Source organism: Stylophora pistillata, chromosome 6, assembly GCF_964205215.1.
Source record: "Stylophora pistillata chromosome 6, jaStyPist1.2, whole genome shotgun sequence".
Lineage (NCBI taxonomy): Eukaryota > Metazoa > Cnidaria > Anthozoa > Scleractinia > Pocilloporidae > Stylophora > Stylophora pistillata.
This window is the reverse complement of record NC_142524.1, coordinates 5467188-5494889: the sequence shown is the minus strand read 5'-3', so window position 1 is coordinate 5494889 and position 27702 is coordinate 5467188. Positions and strand designations below refer to the sequence as shown.

Below are 27702 nucleotides of genomic sequence, written 5' to 3'. Positions count from 1 at the left end.
GAATTTTCCGAAGTAAATTCCAGTTAATTTCATCAGCAAGATGCAACATTTGAAGTGTAAGATTTAGGTTTCACTATTATGAAAATCTTCATTTTGAAGTGAGCCACCTCCGGTTCAAAGCCCTTATGCAACCGAAAGAAAGATCATTGAGCTTTTATTTTCAGTTAGTGCGTCATTTTCAAATCTAGCAAATTACAGCGAAGCTCCGAGAACTGACGTCCCCAGTTAAACAAAGCAACAAAGGCTAGCTCACGCTTTTTCATTTTAAAACTTTCACGTTTTGTTTAACATCAGTTAGAAACAGCTTTGAGCTTCGGCAGTAGTTTTCAGACTTGCGAGCGAAAAGCGAAGGAGATGCTTTTTACACTTGGAACGATTTTCCTATTCGCAGTCTGTGCTGCTTTCTATGGGTTAGTTACGATTGTATTCGTAATCTATTGCTGCATGATATTCGCAAAATGTGTGAAGAAAGGCAACGATATTGAAAAGAACGTTGACGACCTGTATGGCTCCAAGGAATATGAGAGCCGAACCGAAATGTCGGTTTGCATCAACGACTCCGGACAAGGGACGATCAAAGACGCCCACCGCGCCAATACCTTTCAGGATAGCAACAAACTAAACATTTTAACGTTTTCGAATCTCGCCCAAGTGAACAACTCGTGGTTCTCTCAACCGGAGGGACAAGACATGACGGAACAGGTCAAAAAAAAAATTGAAAATCACGAGCAAGCAAGTTTAACACGAACTTGGTTGAACAACGATTTCTCTATGGACACACGTTTTTGAACGCGTAGTTCAAACTTAAGTGTGGTAAATTTATCTGTTTTTTGCGATTGATATATTTATGTTACACTTTCAAGACTACAATAGGTAAGAACTGTAAGTAGAGACCGCTTTTGAATAATTTAAGAAACGCCTTTGTAAACAGGTGTTACTTACAAAACCGCGATAGAGAAATTCACATAACTGAAGTTTTTCTTAATAACTGAATAAATGCAGAGGCCCTCCTGGTCAACCAAGTCAGAATGTTTTTCTTTTATATACATTTAACGGTGCACACATTTTAATCGTCTAATAGATCTTCATAACCAATTTGAAGACTGATAGATATATTATGGTATTATATAACTGAGATTGTTGGAATCGTAATATCAATAATATGTTTAGAACAAAATTTCACCAGTTAAGCCTTTGTTGAATTGCCTGCCTCGAAACATAATTTGAAGAGACAAGTTACTAAAGACATTGTGGTGCTGTGTGTGGGGAGGTATAACAAGGTAACTTGGTTTCTTTTCGCTCTGACGAAAGGCTAACGAGCTCGAAACGTCAACTTTTGAAATTCCTCACGGTAACCAATTTAAATTAAATAGCAAAACGTGGTTCCTGAAAAAACTATTTTGATCTCAAATGTTATCAATTTTAAAACTATATTTTTGTCTCATATTTTATATAACTGCTATATTAACAAACAATCAAATGATATTTTCCGCCCCACAATATGCATGAATATCATCTTACTTAATTTCGATCCCATTCTCGTTCCCAGGGTCTTTCGAGGTGTGGGCTCTGGGAAAGAGAAAGTCTCGGTCTCACAGGTCCTACCAAATGCGCATGACTGTTGTCGTCAGCTATGCGCAAAAGAGAAGAGAGCCTTAGGGATTAGGATTGTGCTGAGGCGAATATTCTATTTGCCCTGTTTCTATTCATGACACGCATCATAAGATAACTGTAATAGTGATCACATGTTCCAATTACGTCTGCGTAATTAAGAACTCTTGTTCTCACCCAACTTATACATACATGTGTATGAACATACCAGCTTCAGAGCCTTAGGTTTTCACGGCTGCGCGCGTAAGTTTGTGGAGGCGGGTGACGGAGACTGGCTCGAGCGAATGAAGTCGAGGCTTATTGGTGAATTCCCGTTGGGCTCTCGGGGACTGTAACAACCACAGGGAAAAAAAAACCAGGTAATTCTGACCACACTCAGGCGATATATTCATGTTTTATGTGAAAGTTTATTTAGGATGAGTCAGCCAGCCTTGTATTATACGCATCCTAGAGGAATCTGCAATGTTCTGGAAATATTTACTGAAACTGAAGGGTTATAAAAAATAGCCTGTGCTACGCCAGATACGAAAAACCACTTAAAAACCTCTCTTTAGAAGTGGCCAAAAGATACGTGGAAACGTATTCCTCATCTAATGCAGCAGCATGCAGCACTGTACCTCGAAGAAAAGGGTAATTAAAATAAACCTAGTTCAGTACACCACTAATCACACAGAAAATTAAATGAAAGCAGTGATATTTTACAGAGAATTGTAAAACAAAATTACATTAAATACGAAAAAAGAAAGTGGTCGAACCTAAGACTGACCGACCTAGAATGATTTAATTCTCCCGTGAAACGCTTAAATAATCCGAAACTACCGTGATGTTACTCAAACGTCAGAAATTACAATTCTTCATAGCTTGATTTGCTTTATTAGGCTATTATTATTATTATTATTATTATTATTATTATTGTTAATTATTTTAAATTCATATGATGGCTCTAAAAGAACTAGATCTTTAGTTCCTAGTCTCTCCCGGGATGTCGATGATAAAGCCTCGACCTCATGTATCGAGCTAGTTTTCCTGACTATAAGGTCACGAGAAACTTACAACTCTGCTCTCTTTTCAAGTACCTCTCAGTTTTCTGTGGCCACAAACGGAGGCTATGGGGCCGAGATATAATTAAAGCGTTTTCTCTTAAATATCTTTTTACCGTACGGTCTTGAAGGGAAAAGGTTTGCTATTTCCGTTAAAAGTGAACACTCTCGTTCAAGACAAATTGAAAAACCATAAATGAAGTTTTAACTCCTGTCATTTTCTTTAAATTGAAACTGTTAGTTCTGTTTGACATATAAAAAGAAATACATTTAAGGCACCTTTACTTTGTCGGATGGGTTTACAAACTTGTTGACAGATGAATCAATTGACTTGATGACGTTTCCGTTTGCCCTCAAACAAAGATAGTAATGGCCCAGAGAAGATTTTAATTTCCAAGTATGAGTTCGTGTCATTAATGCAGTATTTTAGACTTGAGAATTGAAATTCCATATAAGGTTGGGCAACAATATAAGAGGCCATCGTGATACGATCTGCAATCGGATGAAACCAGAGCACGTATTTATGATGACGTTTTGAAATAACACTAACAACAAAGAGACATGCTAAGCGAAAACAAAACAAATAAACATATGGAAACGAGTTTTTAAAAGGCCAGCTACATTTAATAAGTACAAGAAATAACGTTGCTTACCGGCGTATAAATTTTATGCAGAAATTATAGTCTTTTAATTGCCATTTGATGCTTCGAAACTGTCGAATGTATTGCTAATGAGTTAAAAATCAAGCGCGAAACCATTCACAGTCCTGAGACCTCGATACATCATACCGTGCTTGAAAATATAAAGAACGCAGAACTTGAATTTATTATTGTAAATATAGTGCTATGTAGAGAAAAGGAAAATCAGCTTTGGTGTACATGGGGTTCTTGTTACAAAAAAGTGGGGGAAAAAAGAATAATAACCCCTTACCAAGCTCAACAATACGGGAAAGTAAAAATAGCTAGTTATGTTTGATAGAGTGCTTGAAAAACCCATGTTTTAGCAGTCTAATTTTTAACCGGCTGGAAAAGCTGAAATTATAAAAATGACGGCAAGTAGTTTGACGCTTACAGGCCCTGTCTTTCTGTCAGTCTGTGAATAATTGATTTGATGTGGAGACCAGAAATGAATATACAAAAACTGACTGTTGATATCGACCAGTTGCGAAAACCTTTTCGATGCCATATGCCACTTTTCAAAGAGTGAGCGGACAAATCAAATATATAGTTATTTAAAATTCAATTACGTTTTCATCGCAAAGTACCGCGTGTTGACGAAGAAAAAAACTATTGCGTTGGTAAGAGTGATTTATTCGAAGAGAAACGTCGAATTGGTAAAGATTTGATCGTTAAAGCTGAATTGATTTGGGGTACAATTTGAACTGAACCACAAGAATATCAGTAATGCTTTGCTGTCAGTTTGGTAGAAATTTACTTGGAGTTCTGTGTTGAAAATAAGTGGAACTAGAAGTGTATCCGACATACAGAGATTTAAGTCGAAAGACTAGAACCGTAATCGAGTTTCGCGTTTCGAAGAAGCAAAAAATGTGTACAAAGTAGAAGGGTCAACATATTTGGCGCAAGCATCGTGGATTCAAAGTCGAACAATTCAAAATGTCAGATGCAAAAGTTTCGCCCATTGTAGGACAAGAAATATGGGCTGCGGTATCCGTCGTGTTTTGTGTCGCAGTTATTTTGGTGTTTCTCCTCATTTTATGCTGTGCTTATAGAAGACATCGAAGGGTTAGGGATTTGACCATGTTCAGGCCAACAGAAAACACTTCAGCGCCGTGGCTTGTTTGCAATGGTAAAGACAAACGCGAAGATCGCGACAGCTTTACTTCCCAGGTATAGGAAGCGCGTTTGTCCTGATGAATATTCGTTGAGAAGAAAGATGTGGAGATTTTTGTAAAAGTAACAAAGATGGCTGATTCATCACAAGGAGAAGCTCTTAATCCCGAGCTCTTCGCAAATTTTTATTTACCTTTACGAACACGGGTCGAGCGGACACAAGTCCGGCGATGGCAAGCAAGTTCGACAAGGATTTTGAATGTAAATTGTTGCAGATTTGGGGAAGCAGGGTTGGATTATGAAAAAATATTTCCCAATTCTACCAGAACTTAATTAGGTCAAAGATAAAAAGAATCTCTACAACGAAACTTCATTTTAGTCTTCAAACTATGATATATATGACGAAATGAACACGTTTGTCGTTTTCACTCAAACAACCCACACCGCTTCTCTTTAAAATTTCGTGACATTTTTCCACTTGCGCGCAATTTAGTCGTTATTCATATGCTGATTTTATAACCGTTTGATATTTGGAAGGTTTTACAACAACCCACAAATTTAAACGTAGTTAAAACAAACTTCAGTTACAGAGGGTTTACACGATGCAATATTTGATTTTTTTTTTTTTTAAATTAAATGATATGCCGAAAAAAGCTGAAAAATAAAGTCTTTGTTATCAGTCATCCAATGAAAGCTACAAAAAAAGAATTTATAGTAAGCGTTCCCTAGACGTTTTAGAATCTCCCTTCAAGGCAAATAATTCATCTATGTTAAATTAATTACATTTCAATTTGCCTCAGTCCATTTCTATAAATTTAAAAATACATTTCTGATTAAACAAAATCATGAAAAGATTGCAGGGGAATAAAAAAAGTATTGATGGTAAAAGTTTCTAGTTTGCTTAAAACTGAACGAAAATTTAACTTTTTTGAGTGGAAATTGTGGCATTTGCCAGTTTTCTTGATACAAATGTATGTTAATAAAATGCTACCACCTAAGTAAATAGCCAAATTGTCTTTGACAGATACATAGAGTTGATTTCATTTTTAAAAATAAATGTAGGGCACAAGTTGTAAATGCCAGCTTTTTTGCAGTAGGTAATCAGTGAAGCTTTATCAAGAAATTTGTTTTCCATAATGCGCTTTTATCTTTCATCTTGATTAATTAATTCATTTTGAATTCACTTCTTCATTGCCGGTGAATGTGTTCTTCGTTTTAAGGACGTCAACGTTGCAGAACATATATTATTGTTGCTGGAATTTGCGTTTCGTGTATACCCTTCCTACAACACTTAAGACATGCAGGTTTTATAATTTTCTGCATCTGTTTTTTTCTGGCAAATTCAAGCCTTAAAGATGATTTGAAATCTTATATGTAACCATGAAGTTGTTGCGACACCCTTTCAACTCAGGCTTTACGACTTGGCTATTTTGGCGTAATTGTCATTATTAAACGTCCGTTTCATCGCCTAAAAACATCTGGATGCACTCGCAGTCGGTAGATTCAGATAGAATTCGAAAACGAGCAAAATTTATAAGACGATGGGCAATGTTCTCTTGCCCGAAAACCGCGAAAGAGCAAAACGAAAATAATTCAAAACTGATCAAAATACTTGAAAATGTGGTAAATGCAGTTTCTATTAATGAGTTATACTTCCGATTGCTCTTTATCAACCAGCGCAGGTTATTGTCACGTCTTGAAACAATGTTACGAAAAATAAGATGCTCACATTTTTACATTTCATTCACATTTCACTTGCGAAAACGAGATGAATAATATTTATACATTATCAACCATTTCGTTAATTCCGTCAAACCAAACTCTGTGCCTTGTTTAAAAATTGAAATAGTTTCCTTTTTGGATAATCTACGCGAAAGGGAAGCTATATTGGTGCTATTTGGCTGCCGGGTGATAAATAATACACAATGACCTTTGAACAGGCCAATCAGTGCGCGCGAATTAAGAAATTGACCGAGTTACTACGAGAGCCCTGATTGGTCAAAAACCTATGGTTTATACTGTTAACCATAGAAAATTGAAACATTATGTTTTGTTAAAGTTTATTTTATTAAAGCAAAATACTGCACTTTTCATCGGTTTAGGAAAACACTCGGAAAGTTTTTGAATCACTCGCCTCCGGTTCTAGCCTCCTGAGCGGCGCAGACGTTCTTAGGCATCGTCACGCAATGATTGCGTGACGATGCCTAAGAACGTCTGCGCAGGAGGCTACTCCGGTTCATGATTTACAAACTTTTCTTGTGTTCTCCCACCATACCACGTGGGTTATTACGCCGATAAACCGATAGAAAGGGTGGTCTTTTGCTTTCACAAAATAATCTTTAACAAAACACATAATGATTCAATTTTCTATGATTTAACGACAGGTTTCAAACCGATCAGGGCTCTCGCGCAGCATCTCACTTAAAAAAAAGCCCCTGTTTCTTAAGATCAATTCAAGCATATCCATTTTGATTGATAAGTTAAAAAAAAAAGTGCATTTGGGAAAATAATGATATACAGTTTGTGACAGTTTTAACGACATTTAAAATTCATGGTAATGAGATGTCATCAGTTTTTTCGTTTCTTCTTTACCAAAGGATGTATACCAAAATAGGGCGTAAATAAAGACTACAAGTTATTTTAAAAACCCTCTTTATTAAGCGAATATTGTACAAAATTCATTCAAAATTTTGTACATGTCGAAAGAAGATCACCAACGTTTTTGATATATTTTTTTCATATTAAAGTTCTCTATTGATCTCTTTTTGAAAGGAGTTTTTTCAGTCTCGTTACGCGACACTAAATATCCCTAAAAAATAAGTAAGCTAGACAAGGATGCTATTGAAAACCTAATTCATCTTCATTTTGAAGAGTTATCCGTTAATCATAAAAAAAACAACAACAAACAAAGAAACAAAGAAAAAAACAAGAAAAAAATGGAAAACAAACCCAATTTTGCTTAGGGACCTTAAGCAAATCCCGACGATGACGCCAATGAGGACATGGCAAAAAAAGAGATACAATGCCGGGCAGAACAAAAGCGCAGCACCAGTGTTTTAAAACTTTGTAAATTTCTTAATCGTCCTTTGCCGTAAGGCGACTAATACAGCTTGTTCTCTAAAGAACTCACAGTAAAAAATATCTCTTTACAAACCTCTAACTGAGTAAAAACAAAACAAATAAAACAAAATAAAACAAATCGAAAAAAAAAGGTGACAAACCCCGTCCATAGCTAACGTTACACGAAAATTCATTAAGCCATCCTTCCCAACTGTTAAATTCTATGTTTTGAAAACAAGCCTTTTCCAGGTATTCTGTGCAAATCAGTTCTCCCTGCTGCTGAGTGTCATGTAATTACGATTTCATTGCCTCACGATGAATTTCCATCCTAGGCCGAGGTTCTTGGCTTAACAACAAGCCTTTGGCGCGCGAAATATTTGAGTGCAAAATAGCTGCTTCCGTTTTCAGGAGAGACATGATGGACCAAAGACGTGACTGTAACTCTGAGCACGCATTCTCAATAGCGCCAGGCTTTTAGATGACCAATCATTCCGCGTCATATTGAGTGACGTCGGGCCTTCCTTCTCGTAAAGAGGGCTCTTAGATGGCGAGAGTGGCCGTGCAAAACCTGGACTCCAAGGTGGAGTACTAGTAGGCGCCAGACCTGCCCCACAACAAAGGCTCCCAGGCGGACACGACCGGCAGGGGGAGTGGACTGGGCGCGAGGAAGGGCTTCGACTCTCGAGGATATTCTTAGAGCCTGGTAAAGAACTGACTGGGCAGGCCATAGGAGAGACTGGGAAATAAAGATGAGAAGCCGGAGAATAGAGTCTTTCGGGTGGATAATAAATGCCTGAGTGGTAAGGGAACGATGTTCGAGGGTGTTGACGTTCCTGTTTACGATGTTTTGCTCGTCGATTTTGAAACCAAACCTGAAAGAAATGAAATGAATCGGATCGTAACTTGCTTTTAAGGTGGCTCGTACCGGTTTTCATCTTTGTGATGGTTTGTAACTTTGAAAGAATACAACAGAAAGACTGACCGAGGCCAGTTGAACACTTTTATGGGGTTGAATTACATAATCATTGGTTATCCAAAAATAAGTGTCATTTCGTCACTAGCAGTTTCCATGGCAACGCTTTCATAGGCTTATTCAGACGCATTTTTTAGCTTGTGGCTGAAACAATTCGAAAACTAACCCGGTGACCCCCTGATTTTTTTCAGTGATTGCTTTTGGCACTTGAAAAAGAAAATGCACAAAGATTTTTAAAAAATTCTACGAAGCGGAATTTCAGAAAATCTACAAAAAGGGCAATTTTCACACATCACAAATTTCCTTGCGTAGAATTTTCTAGTTTTTTTTTCTGATGATTCCTTTCGACGTTATTATCATATTGGTACAATAAAAAGAAGGGGTCACCGGACTTGTTTTCATGCAATAGCTTTCGTGAGTTTAGCAAATTCCACGTGCGTTCTCGCGCATTTAAAAATCTGGATTCTATAAGATCGACATTTGCTCATGATCTGTTTTAGCTACCGCTGACAAATGCGTGTGCTCGCGCGAGCACCTACGATCTGATGTTTACAGACGTTTACTGCTAAGAAAATCATTAAACAGCCGTCAAAGACAGCATTCCGAGCTCATCTTAAAAATCCTACACTTGACTTCTGGCTATAACATATTATTTTCCTTCAAGTTTCAAAGTCTTCTTCCACTTCAGGTAGATTATCCTTCACTTGAGTTCTTCTTTTATCGCCGTCGCAAGATTTCATATCGGTTGAATATTTCTTTTAAATGTGAAGTGAAGCAACCTTTACTTCTCCGAAAATCGTCTTCGTTATCTTAGTTTCTATCTCCTGCATTCACAGTGGCCGCTCAACACATCAAATACAAGCTCTTAGGTAAACTTCTGACAAAAGTAGAAAAAATTCCACGCACCGCCATCTTCGATTTGAATTTTCATCTTTTGATCTCGCGCTTCTTTCGCACGTTTCTCTCGCGCGCGTCATGCAAGAGTGACCTGTTCCCCGCGCGAGGAAACTAGTACGAGCCACCTTAAGAAGTGCTCAATCTTATAACTGCAATTTCAGTTCAATTTTCTAATCACGCGCGCGGTAGCTCGCCCGCGACACGCGATGCGTGTACAAGGATCGTGCTGAATATATATTTTTGATTTGGTAAGCATTACGTAAATCAATATTTTATCATGAGGGCATTGGTGAAACGAAAGGTAGTTACGAAGGGCAAAATTCAGAGTATAGTGATGATAAATATAGAATATTAAAAGCTAAATTGGAATACCACCTCAAGGTAAACGCAATAGGCAAACATGCCCCTTACAAAGGACACCACACAATCAACAACGGACACGTGTATTTACAATGGCATCGAAATAATCGTTATTGGTGGGGGAGCTGATTTTAGTTTCAAGACGACTTTTATATAAAAGATCTTAACTTTTCGCTGGAAAGAAAATTTCTAAAAAGAATCATCGCTTTGATTTAAGAAGCACAATAATAACCCGATTATTTTTGTTGTTAGCATGAATTTCCGAAAGAGAAAATTATCGAATATTTTTTTTTTCTTCTTCAGAAATGACAGGAAATTTCTTGCGATTTATTTCGAAACGTTGCAACGGAATTTAACAAGTGTATGATATACTGAGAAATCGAAATTAACAAAGAGCGAAAATCTTGGAGCCATCGATTATTCCAAGTTGTCCTTGAAAAGAGCGCAATTAAAGATATTCTATATACAAGGCTAAAAGATTAGGAAAAAAATTTGTAATCCTCAATAATTTCTAAGCACCGTTCTTTAGTCTTTGTTAATTACGACCGATGCAAGGTGTCTCAGCATGTCACAGTACATGATGTAAAAGCACAAAGAGAAAGGCTTTAGAACTCTCATCAGTGTATCATTAAAAAAAAACTTTCCTCGGGCGAAAACTGTTTGATCGCCCCTTAAGTCATGTACTTTTCCAGAGAGAAAACGCAATGATTACATGTGGTTCGGATAGTTTATTCGTAAAAGGCTTGGCGAGTACTTTCCCATGCTAATGAATAGCACATCATTTCAAGAACACGCAGCTCGCAAATACATCAACCTCATCTGTAGTTTCAACTTTTGTGCGGAGTCGTAAATTGTTTGTCAAAACACAACAACACGACCCACGTTTGGTATAATAGATCTTCAGTAAAACTCGACCCAGCTTATTAATTGCCCACTCGACTAATGAAAGAACTCTATTCTCCTGCCGAGATGGTATTCAACAAGCAATAAGAAGCTTATTTACCTGAAATATTAATAACACGTGCCATACGGTAAATTGTATCAAAAGAGCTAATAAGCTATCTGTTACGCCGCCAATTTTAGAGCAAAATCTCTTATTAATAATCTTAGGATTAATTATCGTAATAACTAAAAACAATCGTCAGGAAATTGGTAGAGTTCCGCAGTATTTGCCATTCCACAAGCAGAAACGTAGTTATTTATATGTCCAAATATGTTTTGCTCGAGTAAAATGTAAACGTTTCAGTCTTGGTTTCAGGACAAGCGTGAGGTAACTCAGTAAATTTTCCTCTACTGACGGAAATTTATGAGGTGTGTCTCTAAAAAGAATTAATTAAATCAAGCTCCTCAAAATTCATTTTGGAATAGGAATATTTAGTTAAATTTTGAGTTAACCCTGTTGATATAACGGTTCTCTGAGACTGAACGTGTTGTTTTCATTTGAAAGATAAACAATAGATAAGTAAATTCGTAATTATAGCTGGCTCAGTTTCTTTCGATATCACGAAAGCAGGTTTGTGGTGAATGAGGCGTTGAAATTTGGCAAATTTACACATGGAGAAGTCCCAAATTCGCTTTCACGCATATCTTTACCTCTTCGCCTCTGGCCAGAACCGTGAAGCGAGTATTTTTCACATAAGGAATTATATCTAAAAAAAATCTTAAATCTAAAATATCTAAAAATCCCTCAAATGATCTCTTAAGACGTAAGATAATTTCTCCTTAATGGCATGCGGAACGTGCAAGTATTTTCCGAGCTTTGAGCTCATTAGAATTTTTAGGCGGCCGTGTATAGGAAATTGGGTTTTCTTCGCAGCTCTTGAAATTAAATCAGTTATCTGAGGTTTATATCAACAACTTCTACGAAGTTAAATTTGTTATCTTGTTTCAATTTGACCAAATGCTTGTTCTGCTTAAAAATTTACGAAATTGTGCGGGTTTGCTTTGAGATTGGACAAAAGAGTCATTTAAATGGGTAATTTTTAGAAAAACTAATCTTCTGCGAGTCGAGATTCGCCAACAATCTGTGGGTGTAACCGCTAAACTAGAAATTAGGAAAAAATTATCTTCGATTTTTTCGGCTAATCAAGCGCCCAAGTTGGTGCCAATTTTTTTTTTATGTTTGTTTAAACTGCTTAGCGGGTTGAGTTTTGTCAAGTCTTTCACACCTATCGGGCGATACTTGTTTTTCAAGTGCCTACTGTTTATTAATGACATCCAAAGATGTATGAATTAAAAAAGCCACTTATGGTTTTTTAAACTCTATTTACCAAGACACTCGATCAAGCCGTAGACCTCACCCCAAACCTCAGAATTATTACATCTAGCAACACCCATTCTTGTGTAGAATTTGTCAGGAAGTTTGACGCGAAAACAAAACAAAAAAAAAAACAGCCATGTTCTTTCCCAGCGAATTTGCACGCTAATTTAATTTCCACTTCTCCCAGACCTTAGATGTATTATTTGTTAATGGCAAACTTAAGAAATTTAAAAGAGTGTCATTTGCGTCTAAATACGCTTTCACAAAACAAATGCCGCCCTTATTCATATTGATACAAAAGGTACTCCTTGAATAATAGATGCGCGAAATTCTTCAACTTGGGTAAACAGAAACCTTGACAATTTGCCCTGTTCTATAGAAAACTATTGTATTCCTTAGAAGGACTGGAGAAGTCGCCTACACTCTGAAAAAGCGGAGACATTTTGTCTTCCTGATTACGACGATTTCTGCGTTCAATTTTTAAGGCCTCTCGAGTAAGATCGATGTGGTAAGTTTACTTTTCGTAATAACTTCCAACAGCTGCTAATTAAACTGTCTGTTCACACCATCCACACACGTGCGCCGCAAAGCAGGTGGAAGCGCTGCTGCGCCTGCGTGGTATCGTCATAAGCTAATTTAAGCTTTACAGATTAACACTTAACTTTTCTCTCAACAGAAATTCTCCCTTAAAGCGACGCGCCCATCAGGGTCAATCACCACAGAGTGCACGCTTTTGAAATAAGTTTAATCCCAGCGCTGTTAATTCTAGTCCTTTTTTTTTTCCTCCAACGTGTGGGTAGCTCAAGATGTTTTTGTGTCCTTTTAATTGAAAGTAATAACAAAAACAAAGATAGCCATTGATTCTATTAGCCTTGGCCGCCCATGAGCGTAGGCCAAGAAGACGAGAGAGAGACAGAAAGAGAAGAGATAATTCGTGGTTCTTTTAAGTGTCGTACCTGTACTCGAGCTTCGTTCAAATTGATTCCCTTTGCAAGCTGCTCTCTTGTAAATACGTCCGGATATTGAGAGTGGTTGAACGCTTCTTCCAAAGCGTCAAGTTGAGCCTGCGTGAATGTCGTTCTATGTCGGCGTTTGCCGATGCCAAGCTCCTCCGCTGAACTGTCCTCCTCTCGTTTCCTCTTGGCGGGGCAACCTTTATGAACAACGTGAATTAACAAGCGCGCTGGAGATATTTTTCAAATGTTCATAAAGTCACCAACACAACCCAAACAACTAGCAACTTCGATTTGTATTCTTACCAAGAATGAAAAAAAAAAAAAACGTCCACAGTAATAATATTAACAGTTTGATATTTGCAATAATTATGAGTTTTATCTATTCCAAAAGAGTATTGCGACGCGCAGCAGATTTCGTGCAGTGAATACAAACTTGGTCAACTCCAAAATGATATTCGATGAGCTTTGTGCCACAAGCAAGCAGTTACAAGGGAGAGACATATCCTGTATCAACGACCGTTGACTTTGCAACGAGGTGTTACTTTGCTAAATGTTTTCTGTGTCACTTGAAACTTTTCAACATTACATTGTAGCTTGTCTGATCTGAATTAGGAACTTACCTTTTAATAAGGGGTCTTTGACTTCTGTGTCGTCCTTCTCCTCCTTGGCATGTATCAAATTCAATTTGTGATCGTTGGAACCGGCTGGAATTTCCCGATGGAATTCCGAGACACTGTCAAATTGCGAGAAATCCCGGTCTCGATCTGACATGGCGTTCTAAATCATTCACCTACTACAAACCTTTCTGGGCCAATGTTAGTTGTAAGTGTAAGGGAAACTGTCGAAAGATAATTGCTTTGTAAAAACTATTTGCATTGCGATGAGTTCGTCGACCAATCGCAGAGCCGCGTTTAATTGTGTCGTTCTCTGGCTTGTCTTCGCACGCATCTGATTGGTCGAGAGCTAGCGCCACAGTAGTAATTTAATTAGATTCAATTGATAGTTAAGAGCCCATTTGGCCCTCCGATCCTGCTGTTTTGTTTGAATAACGTTTTGACAAAAGCTATTAAGCGGCAACCGTCTGAAAGAAATAACACCAAACTTCCTCCCCGGGTGATTCACCAAGGCCCACAATTCCACTAATCAAATTAGCGACAAACAAAGAGCTTTTCGTATCACGGGTACACGAATGTATTTACAGGCACTCCAGCCTCTTTCTGCTCTGTCGCTCAGGGCAGAAAACAATGCAAACAACTGACAGCAAATGTTTGCTCTTGACACAATTTATTAGTTGACTCGATTTGGGAAAAGTAAATCCACTTCAAAGCGGATAACCACTGGCCGCCGCTCAAGATAAATTATAGCAGGTTTAATCTTGGAGATAAGCCTGCAAATTATCTGTGAGGTATAGAAAGACCATTTCATTGAACAAAATTAACAATTTGCATGTCATTATCTTTCCTAAGAATTCAATTAAATTTTCCTCTCCTTCTTGCATGCTTAAAACGCAAGTCTGTCGAACCGTCCACACAGGTGTTAAATGAAGTCTAAACAAGAGCAATGCGGCTTCATACTTGACTCGCAAAGGAATTTTATGAGCCAAAGACTTCCAAGACTTTGCTAGAAAGAAAAGTCGGAGATAATATTCAATTTGTAAATGACATTCACTCAAGAAAACCACTTTTAAATATTAATTAAAATCTATCCACCCGTACACGTACTATTTACTTGGCAGAATAAAGTCAAGTGTTTTTGTCGACACGCTGCTTTGAAAATTTGCCGAGATTCAGTAAACACCCCCTTGAAGGACGCATAAGATGTTGAAGAAAGCTTATACACAGGCGTAACTTGCGAAATACTTCTCCACCGTTCGTAATTGAAGGCAATTTATTCGCCGTTTTTAATGTCGTCCATTGGAAAGGAAACAATTTTAATATCTGAATAGTTTTTACTATCATCATTAAGAGGGTCTGCTATGACTAAAAGATCCATCAGACAAAATTTTTGTTAGGCTGTGTGTGTTAATTTTTTTTACGTGAGAAAAACATGCAAATTACAGATGTCTTTGCAAATATACGTTACCCCCGCAACTGAGATAGAGCTTAAAAAAAATTTCAATTGAAAAAGCGTTTTTTTAAGAAATTTTTTGAATTGAGAAGGTCTATGGATAACACTACCTGACTCTAAAAATTTTTACCCGTTTTCGTTTATCGCTATCGCAAGGCCCCAATTAGCCTCAACAAGAAAAAAAAAAAAGCTCAGAAAAACAAAACTGATCAAACTTAAGTAATTGACTTTAAATAACAGTCGTAAATATAGGCCAGTTATGGTTCTAATGAGGTTCCTTTATCTTTAATGATTCGGAGCAAGTTAATTTTGAGTGTGGCAAGCCGAATGGGCCTGAAATAAAAATGTTAACAATTCATCGAGGAAATTAGCTCGTTAAAATATAGTGAGGTGTGTACCAAAATCTAAAATGTCCGAGAAAAAAGTGAAGTGAAAGAGATTATCAGCCCTTCTAGAAGTAACTAAGTAAATATTGTTTTTATTTTGATAGTTTTGCAACCATTTCAAAAGATGTCGGCAAATTGCCCACACAAATTTTATTAATTCTACGTTTATTGGTAGTGAATTTTAAATTATATAAAGGATGTTTAATCGATTGTATTCAGCTGAATGTGGGGCAGGTCGAGGAAATTTCTCTTGCGTAACACGACTCTAAGAAGCCCATATCGTCGCGGAATTCAAGCAAAAAGCCAATTTTTTATGGTACAGTATACAGCAAATAATCATTTCTTTCGAATTGTAGGTAACAAAATAATTAATCATAACTATCTTGAACAACATGCACGAAAAATATTGACTTACAAAGTAAAATTGCTCATTAAAAACATTTATTGTTTTATAGTTTATTATATGAATTGTAAAATGTTTCCTCAATAACGACATCACAGATTCAAAACATTACTGCTTCTCCTGAAGTAGGAATCGTGAATTCCCCAAAACAGACTGAAACTTCTTCTTTGTAAATAATATTCTATAGTAGACAAATCAAAAGAACCTTTAATGTTAACATGGCGTTTAACATTTCTAGCGTGGAAATATTTAGAAATTTTGATTAGTTTATCTTTTTAATTATTGTTAATAACACATGATGTTATTATTGACAAATGTTGTCTCCTTCCTCGACCTTGAAATAACTATGTACGGAATTAAAAGTGGTAATTTCAATTACTTAATATTTGAATTTTAAAATCTAATTTCACACTTCAACGCACATCGATCAGTTAAATTGTTCATTAAAGAACTCATTGTAACGTTTGGTTTTTTTATTGTCCTATGTTTCATTAAACCTGTAAATGGTTTTCAATATTGCAAAACTCCTCGCCACAAAAGAGGTAAAATAGGTACCTGTTTCTTATATTTTTAAGAGAAAAAATACAAGGACCCGTGAAAGAAAAATGAAAAACCTAAAGTTACCATAACCAAAGAGAGGACATCTATTTACCGAAAGATATTGAGAAACTAACAATATTCAAAATAAAGATTTTTAAAAGGAGACAGCTTTTAAAGCTTAGAAGAAATTTGGGCGAGAAGTTACTGGTATATTATAACTTCACCTGTCTTCGCACAAGTAACACAAAAGCACATTTTGCCACTCAACTGAACAAATACTGTTGTAACGAGTAAGATACGTCAGCTCAATTCAAGCAATCCTTCTAAACTTTGCATGTTCGATGTGAAGCTGTTTAAAAAGCAATACAGCCATCACCACTATAAAACAAGCCCATTCATAACTATTAGGACAACATGTGTTTTTCGAAACTAAGATACTGAGAGTCAAAAATAAACTTTCAAAACTCAGCTCCGACGCAAGAAATTCTCATGCAAACTAATTTCGTGCCTTTAACAAAGCGATAACTTCAGGAGCAGGTTAAAAAAAAAAACAAAACAAAACAAATAAAATTTTGGATCAAAATTAGTAATCATCAATAAATTTTTGCACCCAAATGAGAATAAAAATTTTGCTGCATTTTCTAGGGTGCAGGAACCACTCCTTTGGTCAATAATGTTCTAGCCTTTAATCTAACGAAACCGTAGAAAAATATTTTTGTTTACAGAGAACAGAAATGTTAAATGTGGAAACATCGTTTGAACTGAAATGCAAATGCAAAATTTAAAGAAAAATGTGTGCTAGGAATATTCATGACGCATTGAAAAAAGAGAGAATACGAAAAAAAAAAAAACCCTTTTAATTACAGTCAAATTATTTAACTACCCACGCAAGATTTAACCTAAAATGGCAATTATTCACTGTAAATTCAAGCGACCTTTTAATCAATTAGATCCAAATTTCTTTTATACGATAACGAAGGGCTGCTTTTTTTTTTTTTTTTTGCCACATTGCAATTAATTCGACAGTCTCGACAAGAACTCGGTTTTTTGGGAGAAGAGCGATACCGTAAGTCAAAAAAAAAAATCCTTTTTCCATAGCTTTAATCCGAAGGTCTATACTTTACGAATTTATTCTGTTTAAAAAAGTAAGATAAGGTTTTTTTAGGCTAATGAGACTGAATTTCCTGGAAACTGGTTCATAGGTCAAAATTTGCACTCGAAAACGATCTTTCCTAACAAAGCTGAACCATGAGTCCCCAGTGGTCTGCTATCAAGTTCCAAACTTTTCAACTTTGTAAGTCAATGGAAAAAAAAACATTTATTCAAATTTTTAAATATCTTCGGCTTCAACCGGCGAATGACCTTAAATTTCCGTATGAATGGTTTATAATTTGGCCATATGTCCATTAATTCCAGATTCTCTCTAAAGAAAATGTCAACAGCGAATGGAGTACAGAGTTAAAAGTCTCGAAATAGTTTCTTAATTCTAAGAATTAATGAACTAACGCTCGCGAATCATACGACCTTCAAAGAAAACTTCGTCAGAAAGACACGGCTAAATTTTCCCTTTAACTGAAATGACTGGTTAAATCATCGTTATGCTAATCTTTTGTCTGACAATTATCTGGAGAAGACCACTTTTGACATACAACGGCAATGAGCTTAAAATAAAGGACGAACTTTTAACTATTCACTTGCTGTTTCTTTAAAACAAAAGTAAACCAACCACCGTCATGGCATGCTGATGACCAAACTTTCAAAACCCAGACACGTCAGTCTAAAGCTGTTCGCACCGTTCTCACGGACAAGTCTCTCTTTGCCTTTGAAATTGCTGATTCGTCGCTAAGTAATCAATGAAGTTGAATTGGTCGATGAAAAGAGCTGTAATTAGCCTATATGTGGAGTTTTCTTTTAACAGGAAGTCCACAGGAAATTTTAATCCTCGAGATAAGTTCTTAAATTTGACGATCTTGCCTTCTAACAGTTTCAAATTATTCTTTGAAAAACTGATTATTCTTAATTGATAGCAAATGAACACTATTTTCTTGAAACTCACCTGCATAAAAAGGCATTGTAGAGACTTATTAAACTCCAAACCTTTCTAAAAATGTTCTTTTTTGTTTTTGTTTTTTGTTTTTGTGGGGGAAAATATACTTTATTTCAGGATGTGCTGATAGTTTAAAACAAAAACACGCGAGTCAGTTCTATATTTGCAAGTATTGTTGATCAGTTCAAATGTTTTTCATATTCTCACTCGATCACCTGTAACCATAAAAGTCTGTTGCTACATCATGTTGTTTTTGCACCTTTATTTTCATAGCTGAAATTCTTTCTGCGATGGACTTTCATGCTATGGTAACACTTATTCTCAGACTCACATATACTTTGACTGATTTGAAAATTCTAGTGAAATTTTGACCGGCTTTTCGGAATTGTTCTTTTTGTTACCAACAGGACAACTGCATCTTCGTTCATATGATTCTGTTCTTCTAAGAGACGGCCCAAAAATGCACAGCAGCCATTTTGGAAATTACCGCTTCGATAAACATAATCACATCGTGTAAAGAAGATCTAACTCGAACCCCACGCCAACTCGAAGAAGACCCACTGAATTTCCCTTGGATTTGACCCCATTTCTTCAGTCATTTACTATCAGCTAACTCGATCGAACTCAGTTGACTCGAACTCCCCATTAACTCGAACTCATTTTTAGCTTCCATCGGCTTAAATTTACCCTTGATGTCTCGGACTTTAATAAAATCGTAAGGAATTTAGCTTAACTTCCCGCACTAAACGTTTCTTTCTTCTCATGATGTCCACTCTCCAAAGTTTGGTCATAATCCCAGGAGTTACCGCGTTTCAACCAAAAACAGTTAGCTTAGCCAAGTGTTCTATTAAGACTCTAACGCTTCAACTTAAACCGCCTGCCGTTTGCAAAGGTTGATACGAATTGAAAGCAACCTTGTTTCAACACTCTCTGGCTATATGCAAATTTCAGATCTGTGAGTCCCTTCCCCCGAAGTACTGGTACGTCTTTGATCTTAGGCGCCGACCATTTAAATTCTGAGGGGGGGGGGGGGGGTGGGCTGGATGATTTCTGGTCATCAAGAAATTTTTTTTCTAGCAATCTGCTGGGCAGGATATTTTTTTTCCGTTCTAAATGCTCTTTTTTCTGTTACATTTGGGCTGCATGTAATTTTTTTCTGCCAGGAAATTTTTTTTTCAAAATCACCCACCCCCCCCCCCTCAAGAGTTAAATGGTCGGTCCCTTAGTAGCACCCTTTCTTCCTCCACCGGCACCCCCTTCCAGTTCCCCTATCATCACCCTCACTCGATTAAGGGCACAACCAAAACATTCTTAACGGTGCCTAAAAGATTTATTCCCCATAACTTAGAATAGAATTAAGAGCAACTACACCATGTCAACTAAACATATCTTCAATATCTCTGTCAAACAGATGACCAAATCTATTTTTGAAGTTAACTCTTCCACTCCGGAGATCTCGATAGTAATTTTTCTTACTCTCTGCCATACAATTCTTGTAACATTAGTTTGGAGAATATGGTATTGGATCAACTTATTATTCCCTAATTGATATTTTTCTCATCACTTGTCTGCTTGATATTGTATCGATCTAGTAAGGAGAAATTCAGTCTTGGTCACGTATGGGAGTGAAAGGGTTAATGGACCCATCTTTAGTATGCATTATCAATCAGGGGTTTCCGTAAAAAACCCGGTCACCAGAGGTCTATCACCGCCTGGTCTTGTACCCAGACCTACCACGGCCATTTCAGTTACAATCACATCGTAGGATCTGGGTATGAGATTAATCACCAGACCCCTCGCAGCTGGCTCTCGCGTTTGGGTCTCGCCTCACTGCAGAGCCGCCTATTACACCACAGCCGCTTATGCAAACAGTTATTGAACCCCTGCTCTCAAAGGCAACTTTTCATTTTTATTTTTACTCTTAAATATCTGTTATGAAAGGACGAAGAAAATGGATTTTGTTCCTAAACAGCATTGGCTTAACGAAAGGCCTTTTAGCACTGAGATAGTAAGTTTCTTTGACTACGCAACTTCTTCTAGTCGTTTAACCACATGCTCCCTCATCAACATCTTGACTGGTACAAAGGACATCTCTTTTGTCATGAATACTGTAGCACTAGTGATCAGGAAAGCTGCTGTAGGTTTATCACGGGTGCAGTCGTTCCGCGCTGAAAGCAAATACTAATGTTGAAATTGCTAGTCCTACGATGTAACCTATAAGTGCTCCAATTACACAGGGAATGGGCCACACCTGAAATAAAATATAACAAAATTATTTTGCTTTTTGCCACCTCGTGGAATGTCAACTTTTTAAACTCTCGTTATCATCATCATCATCATCGTCATCATCGTCATCACTATCATCGTCATCACTATCATCGTCATCACTATCATCGTCATCACTATCATCGTCATCGTCATCATCATCATCCTCTTCCTCCTCATCATCATCATCATCATCATCATCATCATCACCACCATCATCATCATCATCACTTAACTGAAATTATTATTTTTATTATTATCATTAACATTATTATCATAAAGGGACAGGGATCCTCTTTGTTTGCAGGAATAAGATATATAACAGAAACCACTTTACAGTGTTCTATTATGCGACAAATATGTATCAGAAAAAGTTAGAAATACATAGCTCCAGTCCTCTCCCAGCCTAACCTGCCAGGGTCTGTCCCAGTCCAAAGGAATGGGAAAAGCTCCAAGCCATGCTCCTAATAGTGTGAATATAATAGAGCATTGGAAATATGATTCCGGAGTACCATCTGACCTAAAAATACAAACACAATAAAATCATACAGTCTTGCAAAGAAAAATGCATGGTGAGATAAGTTTGTTTACTGCTTATAGAAAACCCTTTATCATGGGCAGCCCATAAAATATTGAGAGGAGTTTTGAAGTTTAGAAAAAAATGCACCAATTCCTGAATTGCGATGAATAAAATACTATTTGCTGAGAAAAGGAGGCACTCTGTTTTCTGATCTGTAAGGTACAGTAAGTTTCCTACTGCTAACTTCAATTTTTGTAAGTTAATCCTGAGAACTTAGCATTGTTTCATCCTCAAAATAATGCGACATTGCTCATTTTCTGAAGTCTTAGTGTTTGCCTGGATGATTCAAATTGTGAAATAAATTTAAGTAATATCATACTTCCAAGTTGAAAAGTTTATTGGCAAGGAGCGGCAAAGACATTTCTGGGTTTGAAATTTGTGATATGAAAAATTTTCATTGGAGATAGAGATAGAAATTTTTTTAGCTTGTCCAGCATACTAATCCATAAAGAAGAACTTAGCACTTACCAAGAACTGAAAAATATCCTCGAAAAGAGTTCCAAGTGTGCTCCTAGCAGGCTACAGGCAGGAAGGATGACCAAATGTGACATTAATAAAGCCCAGCAGAAGGTTTCCTCAGTTTGTCTGTATGATGGGTTAAGATGAAACTTGTCAGTGAAGGAAGAGGGTAAGTTTCCAAAGAAATTGTGGTACTGCATCAGGGAGGGGGGGTATCACAGACTGAGCTAGAAATGTAAATTAGCTTCCAATTTTTAGAGAGTCTCTAAAGCTGATGTTTCAAGCGTTAGCCCTCTATCAGAGCAGTGGCAAATTTACATCGTCAACTCAGTTGATAAAGTGTGGTGGATGTCCTCCCCTGGGGTGGGATGGGAGGGTTTAATGGGCCTGCGGTAATTGGTGCAAGCTGTCGCGGTGTCCCTGTCTGTCGGTGAAGTTAAATAAATAAAGTGTGAAAGTGTAGTGTGATCGTCTGGGTGAGGGTAGTCCTGAGAAAGACTGTTGTCGGTGGTGGTGACTGACAATTCAACAACCTGTGCAGAAGTCATCACCAGCGTCAAGTGAATCACTTGACGTTAATGATGACTTCCACACAGGTTGTCAAAACATCAGTCACCACCACCGACAACAGTCCTTCTCAAGACTACACTCACCTGGACAATCACACCACACTTTCACTTGTTACCCCTGGGTTCAAACCATTTACTACATCAGTTGATAAAACCACATTTTTTAACTGAGGGATGTGAGGCAGTGTTGTCAAAGAGCATGTAGCCAAACAAAACTGCTTGCTAATCTACCACCTATAACCAGTTGCTTTCCACTTATTTCTTGGGCAGATCCAGGGGTGGTTCGGGGGGTTCAATTGAACCCCCTCAATTTTCTCTCAGCACGCTGGAAATCACGTTTCCGAAGACCTAATTTTCAAAATCTTGGACCCTCAGAACAGGAACTGTTCTCTGAACCCCCCTTGACTAAATCCTGGATCCACCCCAGTATTTCATAATAACTGCTAATGAACAGTTATCCAATTAATGAAATACCATCAAAATGTTTTACACTGCTGCCAATTCCTAGTTTTAAGCAGAGTGGAATGCGTAATTCAACAGTTCCAGGTCTAGATGTGCAAATCACTTCCACACTCAGAATTTACTTGAATGAAGCTTTGAGCAATCATCATGGAATGCGTGAGACATGCTACCTGAATAGCTCCTAGAGTTAACTCTTTAAGTCCACTGAGTGACCAAGACAGATGATAATGATACATTTTACAGCAGACAAGTAATGGGAATAAAAAAATATCAATTAGGGGATTATCCAGTCCCAAATTCTCAAACGTACATCATAAGAATTGTATGGCAGACAGAAAGAATAGTTACTAACGAGATCTCGGGATTGAAAGGGTCTCTTACTTCTATGTCCTCAATGGAAAAACTTATTAACCCCTCAGCTGACATAAGAAATTAATCACAGAAACTTTATAGTACCAGGTGTCCCAAGTCATTCTTCACAATTTAAACAGCACCATTTAAAAATAAAAAACAAAAATCATACTCAGTGACTGAGGCTCCAAACAGGATAGCAATAACATGGAAAATTGCAGCTGATCCAAACACAAAAAGTATAAGCTTCAAAACTTGGACTGTCTGTAAAATGGTAAATACAAATGATTTTATAAATTATGTAGGGAACCTCTATTAGGATTCATAAAAATAAAACCGAAGTAGTCTTGATGGCACATCAAAAACAAGAGAACATCATGAAGGGCCATAAAGGGCTAGAAGAAAAACCATCAATTATAGCTGCCTTAAGGAGATCGTATGCAACCCCTCCTGGCAGAGTCAAACCACATCTTGACTAGGTTATCCCTGCAAGAAGGGCTGAGTAAGTGAAATACTTTTCTCGCGTAAACGCTTTTAAGCATTTGACCGGTTACCATTTGTAGTGATCGTTACCCCAGCCAACAATTAATCTCTAGATAAGGAAAAATCTTCTTGCCCAGTACTACCATCAACAGCATCAAGCGATGACAGAGAAGAAGGTTAATTGATCCTACCAAATGGGAAAAACTCACCGACAATTTGATCCTTGATTTCATGCGGATAAGTGTGAAACACAGCATGGCAAACACGAAACAAAATAACCTCAGAGATGCTGCTGAGCGCGTTAATAATGAGACAGGCGTTGAAGCAAAGTTTGAAATCGCCACAGAAGTCCACGCTGCCAATACTTGCACCAAACTAATGGTAAAAAAGTCCTTTGTAGTGTAAAGACGTAGAAATGCTGGTGCAAGGGCCGCCATCTTGTGGACTGTCTACTGCCCAGACTGCTCGCGTCCGTTCCAGACCAAATAGTTTCTTGCAAATTTTGTTGACATGCTCCTACACTAAGATATTCGGACAGGACAAACTTCGACTTGCAGACAAATCAACGGGAAAGAGTAATTATCATAAAGGAACTGAGATTTATTTACTCCCGGCGAAATGAACAATTTTATGTGGCTACCGCCCCTCACTGGATGAGAAGCCAAATATATTATCGAGATGACTGATAGTAAATATAGAATCCCGAACCCGACTTTGACCAGATGTCACCTAGCGTTTATTTCGGAGAGTGTGTAGTTCGATATTCGCACTAAAGAAAGAAGAATGCCTTTAAAACAAATTATTTTGTGCCTCATTTAGTCTGGAAAAAGAGCAGGAAAAACGTGGAGACAAATATGGAGAAAAGAGCTACTTGACAAAAGAATAGGAAAAATGAAGAAAGAAGAAGAGAAAATAGAAAAGAAAAAGTGGCGAACAAGTCTAGGCGAAAATTTTCCTTGAATATCTAAATAGTTAGCCCGCTCATTCAGGATTTTGAAAGAGTTGTACCGCTAAGCATCAATTATAAAAGTTTCCCAGGCAAAACAGAAAAAATGGCCAATAGTCCTTTTTACAGTTGTGGGCTTGATGGCCAAGCCTTTGAACAGGAGTGAGGCTAAGGGTGACCTTGTTATGATAGAGATGTTGCTGCTTTTCAAATGCAAATTTCTTTGTTATCATGCTAACTAGATACAGGTCTCTATCACAACAGGGTCACACTTAGCCTCACTCACCCCTGTTCAAAGGCTTGGCCACCAAGCCCACAACTGTAAATATGACCATTAAGGAGCAGGCTAACACCGCGAAATATTACTTTACAAAGACCAGAAGGTTGAATGAGCCAACTCATTCAAGTAACAACATCATAATTTAAGAATTTACTAGATTCTCACCGACTACATATAGTTTTCATTCACAACAGCAAGCAATCCCTAACTCTACTCATTTCTCTGGTGCACAAGCAAAGTTCTACATGCGTGGAAGCTCACACGAAAAAAAAAAAAAAAAATACAGAATTACTTTCACGCTTGCACAAGCCGAGTCACAGTTTAAATCTATGTACATTCAAGCTCCATGCAACGAAACAATATCTGTTCCTTTATGTACAATACTGAAAATAATGTACATATCCAACATATTTCTACAGTTATAAAACGGCTGTACAGTTTTTTTGCATGTACAGGTTTTCAGGTAGAAAAGCTTTTACATAATTTCCTACCCCATTATAAAGTCAGAAAGCTGTGAAGTGTATAGATCAAAGTCAGTATCTGAGTAAAAACGCACTTACCCTAACCCAACATTAACCCCAAGTTCTTATCAGGTGACTGTTGTCGGGTCACGGGAGGAGTGGGTGCGCAATTGCTCAGACACTGAACCAAGCTTTTTCTCCGCATTTATATATACCTCTCTCTTTAAGACTACATACATACCACAAATTCCTCCCTTAACTTTTAAGCGTACACTTACATTCATATCTATCACTACAGTGAAGTTTTTACCGTGTAACAGCTACATTCTAGGTTGCAATGTCTACTGTAGAGATGAAATTATACTTAAAAAACGATTTGAATTTCAAACCCTAAAACAATGATTAAAACAGTTCATGTTCAGCAATAATGCTGGGATTGAGTGAGCCCGCAATTACGTCAAAAAGTTGCTGGGCAACTGAGATTTCATCATAGCAAAAGGCTAACGTCACAAATTTCCAAAAAGTCCCTATTGTTATACCTTCCAACTCAAAGACGTTTTCCGATTGAAGGAGAACGTGTTACACTCAATACGTCAAACTCGCCAACTTCTTGGGCGAAGAAACCTCACTAAGTCCCCAGGGAAACAACAATTTGAACTTTCGACTTGCACGTGATCAGGTCATGTATCTTGAAACCACGGCACATTTGTGTTCTAGCCCGCATCAAGAAAAACATCTTCTATTTTTAAGTTGGCAGGTATAGCAAACCTTTTAGTAACTGGCCCCTCAATAAACATTTAGTTTTGTTTTTCACTTGGGATCACTCATTAAGTACTTATTGTTCGCACCATACTACGAAAGGCAATAACCAAATATCCTTATTTTTTCATCGATTCTTGAAGTTATTTTTTTTTCCTAAATGCTGAGGGAAGACACGAAAACAAGAAGCCAAGAAATTAAAATGCCAGCTGAGAATTGTAAAACGCGTACAACAGGGGTCGAACTTGTTGTCATCATACGGATAACTTGTCCTGTTGCGTCTGAGACTTGGCTTACAGCGTTGACATTCTTCATCTTACAAACAGAACAGATATCTACCAGTATGGATATAGATTATCAAAGAAGAGTTTCTAAAAACGTTTCCAGGCTTAAATTCTCAAGGGCTTGCTCTCCATTTTTCCGCGGCCTCCCGTCTGGCATCGGGAAGGATTTGATTACGGACTCCTCCCAGGACACTGGACGTGGCCTCTGTAGCCAGAATAAAGGGCTGGACCACTGTAGCCGGGACCTGACGCAAGACACCGCCAACAGCCCCAGTTACTCCTTTCTGTTCGTGTTCTTCTTTAGCGACTTGAACAATGTTTGTGGCTGTTTGACCCAGTCCCTGAAAACCAAGGAACCAGTATTTTAAAAGTCATTCAGAAGTGCTGCATTTTTACTCGGATTTCGTCGGAAAGCAGGGACTGGCTAGCAGTAAAAAACAATTTACATTACACAAACCATATTTTTCAATTAGGATGGAGTAAACTTGAAATCTGAAAGAGCTCGTGAATACTTTGATGATGATCTTTTTAGGAATTATTGCGTGTAAACAATACATGTCTGACCTCCCTGAGGACTTGGTAAGCATTGGATACTCCTTCACGTAAATCAAACGGCTGCTGTGCCAGTCGATTCTGGCCGCGTTTCACTGGGGAGTCTGGACTCACTACATCATATGCTGTCTCAGCTGCTGCCTGAATTCAAAACACATCACCCAACGTTACGCAGAAGTAAGTTCATAGGTGAATAAATTTACACTTAGGTAGCACGGAAGGCCGGAAAACTCTTGAACAAAAGCTCATCTTTCAAACCGGCAGTCTAAATCCCACAGGTATCAACGAACGTTTTTCAGTCCACTAATTTATTCGTGTTCTTCTCGTTGCCATGTTCCCACCAATCACCTAGCTCCTTTTTCTACTTTTAAAAGCACACACAATCCACAATTCCCCTATTCGCTCCGACGAAGGGCTAACGCTCGAAACCTCAGCTTTTATAATCGTAACGGTGGCCAATTCACCATTTCAACTTTGTTGATATATTCGAATAAATAGACAGATAAGTAAAATAAAAAACATTGGAGAGGCCTCTAATTCAGAGAGTATATCGAAGAGATAGTATCAAAAGTAACTGCAAAGGTTTCGTCAACCGATGGTTTACTTAGAGGAGAAAAAAGATAGGGCCGGTACTTCGTAGTTTGCTGCTTGTAAAATTACCTATTTCTAATGATAATCGCGTTCCTTGTGAAATTGCAAGAGCTTATTTTGGACAAAGTCGTTCACCACAGCAGTCACATTTTGAAAGGTGAATACTTCCAGGGTGAGCTACGTAGGTGCTGTTACACTACTCGATGGAGTTTAGATTCCGTCTTGCTGAATTTAGTAGTCAGCAGATTTCTTTTAATAAATAAAATTATA

At 37.6% G+C, this 27702-nt stretch overlaps 3 protein-coding genes across 3 annotated transcripts in view; all 3 read right to left on the bottom strand.

Annotated features, from left to right (window-relative positions):
* Window positions 1-7076: 7076 nt before the first annotated feature.
* LOC111323225 (uncharacterized) lies at window positions 7077-13898 on the bottom strand. The gene is made up of 3 exons (XM_022926541.2): window positions 13568-13898; window positions 12948-13144; window positions 7077-8373 (listed from the first exon to the last, which is right to left on the bottom strand). The coding sequence occupies exons 1-3, from the start codon at window positions 13716-13718 to the stop codon at window positions 7906-7908; spliced, it is 816 nt and encodes a 271-aa protein (XP_022782276.1). The 5' UTR covers window positions 13719-13898; the 3' UTR covers window positions 7077-7905.
* Window positions 13899-20279: 6381 nt separating this feature from the next.
* LOC111323212 (GPI ethanolamine phosphate transferase, stabilizing subunit) lies at window positions 20280-24027 on the bottom strand. Its single transcript, XM_022926524.2, has 5 exons — window positions 23769-24027; window positions 23249-23340; window positions 21704-21820; window positions 21067-21175; window positions 20280-20641 (listed from the first exon to the last, which is right to left on the bottom strand). Exons 1-5 carry the CDS (start codon window positions 23994-23996, stop codon window positions 20537-20539), a joined length of 651 nt encoding a protein of 216 aa, XP_022782259.2. The 5' UTR covers window positions 23997-24027; the 3' UTR covers window positions 20280-20536.
* Window positions 24028-24920: 893 nt separating this feature from the next.
* Window positions 24921-27702, bottom strand: part of LOC111323214 (autophagy-related protein 2 homolog A) — a 28118-nt gene continuing 25336 nt past the window's right edge. Inside the window, exons 36-37 of the mRNA XM_022926525.2 lie at window positions 26854-26982; window positions 24921-26630 (exon numbers count right to left, since the gene is read on the bottom strand). Coding sequence (XP_022782260.2) covers window positions 26403-26630; window positions 26854-26982 — 357 coding nt within the window. The 3' untranslated portion in view covers window positions 24921-26402. The remainder of the gene's footprint in view (window positions 26631-26853; window positions 26983-27702) is intronic.

Excerpts from the sequence above, each read along its gene's own strand:
- LOC111323212 (XM_022926524.2), bottom strand. The coding sequence starts at position 23,996 with ATGGCGGCCCTTGCACCAGCATTTCTACGTCTTTACACTACAAAGGAC. Across the intron at positions 21,821-23,248 it reads TTTGGAGCCTCAGTCACTGA|ACAAACTGAGGAAACCTTCT; the intron begins GTATGATTTTTG and ends CCCATCATACAG. Across the intron at positions 20,642-21,066 it reads ACTGGGACAGACCCTGGCAG|GTGTGGCCCATTCCCTGTGT; the intron begins GTTAGGCTGGGA and ends ATTTTATTTCAG.
- LOC111323225 (XM_022926541.2), bottom strand. The coding sequence starts at position 13,718 with ATGTCAGATCGAGACCGGGATTTCTCGCAATTTGACAGTGTCTCGGAA. Across the intron at positions 13,145-13,567 it reads CAAAGACCCCTTATTAAAAG|GTTGCCCCGCCAAGAGGAAA; the intron begins GTAAGTTCCTAA and ends TTGTTCATAAAG. Across the intron at positions 8,374-12,947 it reads TGAACGAAGCTCGAGTACAG|GTTTGGTTTCAAAATCGACG; the intron begins GTACGACACTTA and ends CATTTCTTTCAG.